We start from the raw sequence: 10,200 nt of genomic DNA, 5'->3' as shown, positions 1-10,200 counted from the left end.
AATTTAAAATTAAACTAACAACATATACTAATTGATTAATATAATTTAAAATTAATCATGCTTCAATTAATATAATTTAAAATTATTCATGCTTCATATAATTTATTTATAAACAAAGCCAATTATAAATTAATTATTAACTATATATAACAAATAAATCTATTTAATTAACATATAAATACATAAATAAATTCATAAATAATTAAATAAATAATTAAATAAGAGAAGCGTACGGTGGTGGTTTCCGGCGGGTGTCGTGAAGAAAGCGGCGAAACGAAATCGTCGAACTAAAATAAAGAATATAAGTCAAAATTAAAAAATTATATATATAATTAAAATGAGATCTAGAGAGAGAAAGAGAGTTACCTGGGCGGCTGGGCACGGCGGCGGGGGTCGGCGGCGGTGGTCGGCTGGTGGAAGCAGCAGGCAGCAGTAGGGGCGAAGCGACGGGGGGTGGGGGGGGGGAGTTTCTGTTCTGCGCAAAAGTGAAAAAAGAAGGATACGCGTGCCCTATAATTAGACATTACCGACGGCAATTGCCGCCGCTAGTTAGCGGCGGCATCATCGCCGTCGGTAATAGTATTAAATTAATGTTTTATTGTAAATTCAAAACTTACCGGCGGCGTCGCCGTCGCTAATTACCGGCGGCGAGTTTGCCGTCGGTAAGTGGCCGGTAATTTCGAAAGTTCGGGTCGCCTGGAATGCCGCCGCCGTGCCGCCGTTAAGTACCGACGGCAAAATCGCCGCCGGTAAATACGCATTTTTTTGTAGTGTTGATACTTAGACAACTTGTCGTTATGTTATTGTTAGTTGTCTGCTTTTGAGTTTTGAAAAGATTGCTTATGATTACCAAACATTATGGTAAAGTATTGTTTAAGCAGGATAATTATTTTTGTTGAAACCTCTTTTATTTTCCATTTTCTTTTTTCCTTTCCCCGACTTAACTATTGTTAGCTTAGGTCGGGCTGTGACAACTTATTACCAAAAATGCAGTTTTTAACAACTGAAAATTCGATCATTAAAACCAAAAAAAATGGTTGTTAACACGATTAACGACCGATTTAATCGGTCGTTATTTGTGGGGTTGTTCCAAACATTAAAAGTAATAAAAAATAAATAAAATATAAAAATCTAAACGAGTTTAAATTAAGACTAAAATATAAAAAATAAAAAATGAATATTAAAGATTGAATTACGACTAATTTTAAAAAATATTAAATAATTGATATTAACTACCGAATTTTCGATCGTTAAAAAAATAAACAATATATATATTAACGATCGAATTTTCAGTCGTTAAAAAATTAAAAAATATACTCCCTCCATCCATGAAAGAACTTCCTAGGAGGAAGTGGCACGGGTTTTAAGAAAAAATATTGTTGAGTGTATTGAAAGTGGATAAAAGGTAGTTGAATGTATTGGGAGTGGTGAAAATGTGTTATAATTAATATTGAGAGTTGTGAAAAGTGAAAAGTAAGAGGATGTAAGTAGTGGGGTATAGTCCAAAAATAGGTAGAAAGTTCTTTTGTGGACGTCCCAAAAATGAAAGATAGGAAGTTCTTTCGTGGACGGAGGGAGTATATTTAAAAAAAATAATAAATAAATAATATTAACGACCGAAATTCGATCGCTAAAAGAAATATTTTCTAAAAAAATAATAATAAAATTAATTAATGATCGAGTTTTCGGTTGTTAAAAAATTAAAAAAACATATGTCGTGAAATTGTTATAAATCGGTCATTAGGGCCGCTAATTTAATGACCGAATTTTTTTTATCATTATAAGCGTTTTTTCTAATAGTGATTTCATCAACATTGTCGCTAGGGATGTCAAAAAAGTCCGAAACCGACGGGTCGGCCTGAATAGACAGATAAAAAAGAACGGTAAGAGTTGAAAATTTTTAACCCGAAATTTTTTTAGCCCGAACCGAAAATAGCCTGAGCCCGATAGGGTTGGCCCGATTAACTGAACACTTTCTTAATAATTGATTTTTAAACTTTAATACTTTATTTTTAATTCGATAATAACATTTTGATGCTTGTAGAATATGTTTAGATTTTTTTCCTACGGTTAATAACAAACATTTTTTATATAAAAATCAAAGAAAGATAGTCATTTATGTTAAATCTATATACAATTTTTATTGGAAATGAAGTTTAAGTTAGATATTATGTAAATTTACGTTAAAATAACACTATTTTTTGTATCCAAACTAAGGCGAAATGTCTTGATTTAAAAACACGACATATTTTTATTACAAGACTATAATTATCTATTAAAAAAATTAAACATATAAAAAAATCCTAAACTTGCAGGCCCGAACGGGCTAGCTCGAAACCGAGTGGGTTAGGGTTAGGGTCGAAAAATTTTAGCCTGATAAATAAAAAAATCGACTAGCCCGAATCGAAAATAACCCGAAATTGAATGGGCTGACCCAATTGACATCCCTAACTGTCGCCAACAAAAAAAAACACGCACACGCGCTGCTTTATAAAATTAACAATACCATCATCGTCCGAGAAATAAACGAGATAGGGAAAGAGTAATCAATAGAGCCGCGAGAGCTAAATAGATAAGAGAGAGAGAGAGAGATGATAACGTTGCCACCGAAGAAATAAACGATAGATTGAAATAAGTGAGATTTTGGAGTTATGAAAATATATATATATAGAGGGGGGGGGGAGAGAAGCGAGTGAGAAAGGTGGAGGTAATTTTGTGCAATGGTTAGTAAGGGCAGTTTGGTCCATTCAGCTGAAAATTGGCTAATATATATTGAAACTATGCTTATGGACAACTATTGATATTCATTAACCTGGAAGGATATTTCACACCATTAACATTAAAATTATTTTAATACGGAGTACTATCATATTTTTATCCACATAGCTACAATTTATTGCCCTAAGCTACAATAGGTGTTGCCTCGTTATATGATTATACAATTTCATCTCCTTATGGATAGTTTGGTAGGCACTATAGCATATGATTTGATATGTTTGACTGCATTTTTTTTTTTATATTATATAGTATATCATATTGATATCATATTTTGTATATGATCACTAAAACATTATTAATAAAATACCGCAACTAACACGATATAATTATAGCATACAATAAATCGAGTATCGTATTCACAAGGATTGGTAAACGAAAACACGATGAATAATTCGGATAAATACCTATTCAATATTCATGCAAACAGACTTCGAACTCTAATTTGCAATTCGTTTGCGCTCACGAACTCGTATCGCGATACCCTACAATTTTCATTCATACCATTCTTCCAAATTTAGCTTAGAAATTTTTGTAGATTTCATCAAATTACGAGCAAATATCACATTTAATAAGATAAAATTATTTAAGCATAAAACAATTATTAAACACTCAATTTCCTACAAAATTGACATCATGGAAACATTAAAAACTATGAAAAAGTGAGTGTTGTCAGTATAATATATTCAAATGTTTGTAATATAGTATACTCTATCATTTGATATAATAATACATTTAAATTATATACGATCAATTATAAGGTCGTACGCACATTAATCACACAAATTTGTATAATATTTTCTAACTTTTAATTTAGGGAAAAGTATCAAATAAGCCCCCGTCGTGGTGGCCCTTTTCACGTCTGGCCCCCTATAGTCGAAGGGGTATCAACTAAACCCCTAAACTAATTAAAATCGAATAATTTCCCCCCTCTGACCTAACGCAGTTAAGTGTCCGTTAACGTTTGGGTTTAATTGCACCCACTACTTCAGGGGTGGATCTGTACCTTATTTTATTTTTTTAATTTTTGGGTTAAGTATCAAATAAGCCCCTATCATAGTGGCCCTTTTCACGTTGGGCTCCCTATAGTCTAAGTTGGGCCAACTAAACCCCTGAAGTCCAAAAAATTGAATAATTGGGCCCCTAGCCCTAACGGCTGGTAAACGCCGTCCGTCTTTTTTTTTTCTTTTCCTTTTTTTAATCGGCGGTGGGCCCCACCTTTAATGCAAGCTCAAATTCCCCTTTTAATTGGGAAATTTCCAAATCACAAGAACCCTAAACCGCGAACAGGGGCGAAAAAATTGAGAGCTTCTTTCGTTGTTTCTGCAAATTAGCGTAGGGTTTTCGTTTGTTCTCATCTTTCGAGTGGAGACATGAGTTTCAATTCCGGCTCAGCATCTGGGTCGAGCTCGTGGCGTAGTCGCCGGCAGTTTGAGGGTTCAGACAATCCAAAGTTTTGTACTTGCGAATTTGAAGGTAAAAGGTTGAAGGCTTCGATAATGACCTCATGGACGGAGGAGAATCCGGGTCGGAGATTCTATAGATGTAGGAATTGGAAGGTATATTTGATATGCTCTGTATTGTTTTGTTTTAGTTCAATTTGTTGGCTTGAAATTTTCCTTTTTTCCAGTCGAAGAATTGTGGCTATTTTGATTGGATTGACGAACCGATAACTGAAAGAGCTAAGGAGGTTATCAATCACTTGAAGAATGAGAATGTGAAGTTGATGAAGACCAAGAATGAAAGCTCCTAAACTGCAACTATTGATATGGAGTGTGAAATTGGAATGCTTTGGGATGTTGTGCAAGAAATGAAGGAAGATTCAAACAAAATGATGAAGAAAATTAGATTAGTTTCATTTCTGTTTCTTGCTTCTTGGTTGGTGTTTGCCTATTTAGCAATAGCATAATGCCCATCTGTAATTTGTTTGATCACCCTTTTTTGGAAATGAAATGCAGTATATTTATGGAGTACATATCATACATATTTGCACTCCAAAAAATGCAGAATGCATACTGGAAACACTGTTCTATTTGTTTACATGTTAATGCTATCATGCCATCAAAAAACACTGAAAAGCTTCATGCCATCAAAAAACAATACCAAACTGAAACTAAATACAAATTCCTTCAAGTTCTGCTAGCAAGTCTAATGGAGTATCTTTATGGAGTCCATATCAAGTTCTGCCATCAAAAAACAACATCAATAAACCAAGTTCTGCTATCAAGTTCTGCCATCAAACTTTCTTGCCACGAGGGGATCTCCTCAGGATAGCTTGTTCTTCACCCTGTTTTGCTTTGCCTCTAGGAGCCTGGAATGGCTTGGATGTCATCTTCCTAACCTTTGATGCTTCTTTCTGCCCTTTTGTTGCCATTTCTTTTCTCTTCTCAGCCCTTAGCTCCATTTCATTTGGAATGGGAAACCGAGTGATTGGATCACTATCCCTGGGTGTACCCTCATTTATCACAACAGATTGTGACCTTCCTGGCTGCAAATGGTATAAGACCCTCTGAGCCACTAACTCAAGCAAATAATGTATTACAAAACAAATAGAATATAAAGGCATGGCTTAGTATCTTACAATGAGTACAGTTCTCCCACTCTCGGGGTTGATATAAAGTCCAACTCCTTTAGCCCCCTTTGTTGTCTTCAAGTTGGTGGGCTGAGAAGAAGTTGAAGCTTGAGTATCCTGTGTAACCTAACATTTATTAAAGCTCAAAAGTAGTTAGATTCATATTTTAGCAGACCAACAATATCAAAACTTGATCAAATAATACCTGAGTTGGTCTGTTAGGACAAGCTTGTTTTTTGTGGCTCTCACTTTTACAGATGCTGCAATGCTGCTTCTGACCTTTTCTTGATAACTTGTTGCCTCTACTCGGTTCATTTGGTGCTCTAACTCTCATCTTTTTGGGCCTGCCTGTCTTCTTCTCCACTGGAGGAGGCTCCACTGCATCAGATTCATCCACTTTCCAAAACTTCCTTCCTGGAACAGGTTGTATTGAATGCTCATAGGATTTCATGTAGCTGGACTTGTGGTACCACTGTGACATAACACTTAGAGGATCCATAGAAGAAGAATACAATGCAGCTAGTGCATGGCAGCAAGGAACACTTGTGAGTTCCCAACTCCTACAGGTGCAGCTTTTTCTATCTAAGGAAACAGTGTGCTTATCATCAAATTCACCAATTTCATATCCAAACTCACCATTCCATATGACACTACATGTCATAGACTCACCTTTTGCAGCCTCCAAAAGCTTCATGGCATTAGGAGCCCAGTCAGATTTCCAACTATGTTCACTACCCCTTCTATTCTTAATCCTAGACATGGCTAATATCCTCTAGCATACTTATAATAGGCTTGTGCCTAGCATCCATAATACTAGAGTTAAATGATTCAGAAATGTTATTATCAACCATGTTAGTACAACACCTGTCTGTTTGATATGCTCTGCTCCAGTTTTGGGGTGGATATTGTAGCAAATCCACAGCAGCTTGCTTGTTAATGGAGCTGATCTTGGAGAGACTAAGCTTGAACTCCTCCTCGAATGAAGACCAAGCAGCAATCCAAAACCTCTTTTTCAGCTCAGCACCTCTCCATTTCTTACTCCAATTAGCATAGATGTGTCTTGCACACCATCTATGCTCGGCCTCTGGTACTTGCTCTTTCACTGCTTCCATCAATCCCTATTAAACATACAATAGAAACAATAAGAATACTCATTTATATGTCTACTGGAATGCAAAAAGAATAGGAGCAGTGCATAACCTTTTGCATGTCTGATATTAGAGTCACCCTTGATCCATCACCAAACTGTAGTTCATGCTTGAGCCAGTTAAGGAACCAATTCCAGTTTTGCTTATTCTCCTTGTTCACTACTGCCCAAGCAATAGGAACAATCCCTTCATTTCCATCTTTACCAACTGTTGTGAGAAGGCAACCGAAAGTAACCCCTTTCAAATGACATCCATCCAGGGAGATCAAAGGCCTACACCCACCTAGCCAATTTTTCTTACATGCATCAAGCATGACAAAGATCCTCTTGAACACCCTCCTGCCATTAGACAACTCATCCTTGGATAGTTGGAGTTCCATTTTGCTCCCTGGATTTGTCTCCTTCACCTTGTCAATATAGCCAACAAGGCTTTTGAACTCCTCTACATAGCTTCCCTGCAGTGCAGTGAGGATAGTCCTCTTTGCTCTTTTGCATTTGCCAAGACTGACATGGAGTTTTAGGTGATCTTTCACATGCCCCTGTATATCCTTAGATGTAAACCTAGGATTTCTATAGATTGCATCTTTGAAAAAATTTGCAAGATAGGCCTGAGAAACACTAGGCACTTCTCTTTGCCTACAACATGTGTGCTCTGCCACCAATGTCTTAACAATAAGACCCTCTGTATCCCCATCTTTTGATGCAAGAAATAGAAATGGACAAGTACTGTCACCAATACAAACCACCCTCACCCTCTTAGGTTCATTCTTTAAGAACTTAAGCTTATAGCCAAAATTCACAGAATAAGTGTTAAGAGCATCTCTAACCTCCTTTGCCCCTGCAAAGGTCATACCTAGTTCAAAATGTCCTTGAACTCCCTGTTCTATATCCCCAACAACGGCTGCCTTCACTAATTCCTCATCGCTCTCTGTTAGATCCTGACTATATGTACTAGAGTCTGTCTCTGAAGGATCACCGAGACCTAATGGATCATCTTCATTATCCTCTTCACTTGCATCCCTCCCCTCCTGTCCATCTAATCCACTTTCTCCTAGCTCTATCCCTTCCCCAATCTCTGCATCATCAATCCCCTCACCATCATTTTTAATCTCCAGTCCATGGATATCCTCTAAGTCATTACCTTCCTTTTCCTCATCAAATAAAGGCAATGGTGTAATCTGGGGAATGGGATCTCTATCATGCTCAGCAAATAAAAGAATTTCAGTTGCCCCAAGGATCTCCAGATAATCAAACACCTTCTTAGCATGCTCATCATTCCTAAGTAGCACTAAACCCTTTTCAATAATATACTCTTCATCTAAAGCATACACCTTATTAGGTTTACTGCCATACAAGTTAGTAAATTCAGCCATAATACGATCATAACTCATCTTATCGAATTCCTCTTCGATTTCAAGAGAATTAAAGCCATCATAAATCAATTGTGCATTTTCAGACTCCCTCTTCCATATACCCCAGTAATTAAACACGAAAGTTAAACGAGGCATGCTGCATCACAAACAACAAGAAAAGAAAAAACCTCTTCACATTCCACATTGCATGTACGAAAACAGTGAAATTCGAAAAACAAACTTAACACACTTACCTTGATCGAGTATTGTTGGATGCACTGAAACTTGTATTGTTTAGAAACAATAACACTTCTTTGCTGTTGCTCTGGTTCGATGATGAAGCAAGAAGGAGAAGAGAATGGAGAGACGATTCGCATGCTATGGTTGTTAAGGAACCCGCGCTTGCATTAAAGGTGGGGCCCACCGCCGATTAAAAAAAAAAAAGACGGACGGCGTTTACCAGCCGTTAGGGCTAGGGGCCCAATTATTCAATTTTTTGGACTATAGGGGTTTAGTTGGCCCAACTTAGACTATAGGGAGCCCAACGTGAAAAGGGCCACTATGATAGGGGCTTATTTGATACTTAACCCTTTATTTTTTTTATAATTTCAGCAACCCACCCCCGGCATCAACTTAACCGCCTCCCGTACTCATCGGCTCCAACTTACACTTTGTCAGCTCGCACGCGCTCAATCTCTTGATCGTCGAGTGCTTACCGCTGACATGCAGCAGCATCACCAACTCCAGATGTGGACCTGGATCGAATCCTGCTTGGTCCAAATCCATATCCGTATTTTTTTACTTAGGTCAGGATCCGGTCCAAATCCATTAGGTCCAAAAAAATGAGATTCATGTCCAGATCCATTAGATTCACAAGTTCTCGAGTCCTGACCCGAATTCATTCTTTTTTCTCTTTTTCGGTTCAGGACTCGAGAACCTGTGAATCTAATGGATCTGGACATGAATCTCATTTTTTTGGACCTAATGGATTTGGACCGGATCCTGACTTAAATAAAAAAATACGGATATGGATTTGGACCAAGCAGGATTCGATCCAGGTCCACATCTGGAGTTGGTGATGCTGCTGCATGTCGGCGGTAAGCACTCGACGATCAAGAGATTGAGCGCGTGCGAGCTGACAAAGTGTAAGTTGGAGCCGATGAGTACGGGGGCGGTTAAGTTGATGTCGGAGGTGGGTTGCTGAAATTATAAAAAAAAAGGTGCAGATCCACCCCTGAAGTAGAGGGTGCAATTAAACCCAAACGTTAACGGACACTTAACGACGTTAGGTCAGAGGGGGGAAATTATTCGATTTTAATTAGTTAAGGGGTTTAGTTGATACCCCTTCGACTATAGGGGGCCAGACGTGAAAAGGACTACCACGACAGGGGCTTATTTGATACTTTTCCCTTTAATTTATAAAAGACAACATGTTTCATATCAAGTAAGATATGAAAATATCATAAATATATTATAAATAAAATATTAAAGTATCTGCTGAATTGAAATTTTATTAAAGAAAACGGAACCTAAAAAAACCCAAAGAGAAGACCAGGGCCGGGCCTCATTAAAACCTCAAAATATTAAAGTATCATAGATATATTACACATGGATCACATGTATCAAATGAGCCTTAAATATATTGCTATTTTTATTTTAAATTATTATGAATCACGGTCATATATTCATACTTTAAATGAGTATTGTATAGTGCATTCACATTCGTTGAGTACGAAGCTTACTTAACGGAGTGGGGGACCACTTATGAGTAAGCAATCTGTATTGGGGAGACTCACCCACTTACTCATATCCATTTGTTTTTATTTTTGTATTCTTCATTTAATTTAAATTGCACTAACTTAAATAACTCAATTACTTAAAATTAAAATTGCTCTAAAATGGATTATTCGGATCTATTTTGGTAATTGAAATTGAAAGAGTTTGAGAGGTAGATTATGGAGAGAATTGAGTTGTGGCTGTATGATTTTGGTGGAGGAAGGGAAGAGGGTTTAAATTGATGAAAATTTGTTAAAAAAGGAAAAGAAAAGAAAAGAACAAACGAAAAACACAAAACCTAACCCCTATTATTACTCGAGATTAGGGGTGAGCAAAATACCTGAAATCCGAATATCCGATCCGATCCAATCCGAAATTTAAACTTTGGTTCGGATTAATCGGATCTTCGGATCGGATCGGATCGAATTTTAAGAAAAATTCGGATATTCGGATCGGATCGGATCAGTACTTTCAAATCCGAATTGTATTTAATATATATCAAACAGCTATATATATATATATATTTATATATATATATATATATATATATTTTGAATTATTGAATATGCTAAAAAGTA

General features: G+C 36.8%; 1 protein-coding gene across 1 annotated transcript; it reads left to right on the top strand.

Moving 5' to 3' along the window:
- Positions 1–4,148: 4,148 nt before the first annotated feature.
- Positions 4,149–4,528, top strand: LOC131008643 (uncharacterized). Its single transcript, XM_057935597.1, has 2 exons — positions 4,149–4,334; positions 4,406–4,528. Exons 1-2 carry the CDS (start codon positions 4,149–4,151, stop codon positions 4,526–4,528), a joined length of 309 nt encoding a protein of 102 aa, XP_057791580.1.
- The last annotated feature ends 5,672 nt before the right edge of the window (positions 4,529–10,200 follow it).

This window comes from Salvia miltiorrhiza, chromosome 1, assembly GCF_028751815.1.
Source record: "Salvia miltiorrhiza cultivar Shanhuang (shh) chromosome 1, IMPLAD_Smil_shh, whole genome shotgun sequence".
In the NCBI taxonomy this organism is placed as follows: domain Eukaryota; kingdom Viridiplantae; phylum Streptophyta; class Magnoliopsida; order Lamiales; family Lamiaceae; genus Salvia; species Salvia miltiorrhiza.
Note: the sequence above shows the minus strand (reverse complement) of the source record. Positions and strands in the feature narration are given on the sequence as shown.

Excerpts from the sequence above, each read along its gene's own strand:
- LOC131008643 (XM_057935597.1), top strand. The coding sequence starts at position 4,149 with ATGAGTTTCAATTCCGGCTCAGCATCTGGGTCGAGCTCGTGGCGTAGT. Across the intron at positions 4,335-4,405 it reads ATAGATGTAGGAATTGGAAG|TCGAAGAATTGTGGCTATTT; the intron begins GTATATTTGATA and ends CCTTTTTTCCAG.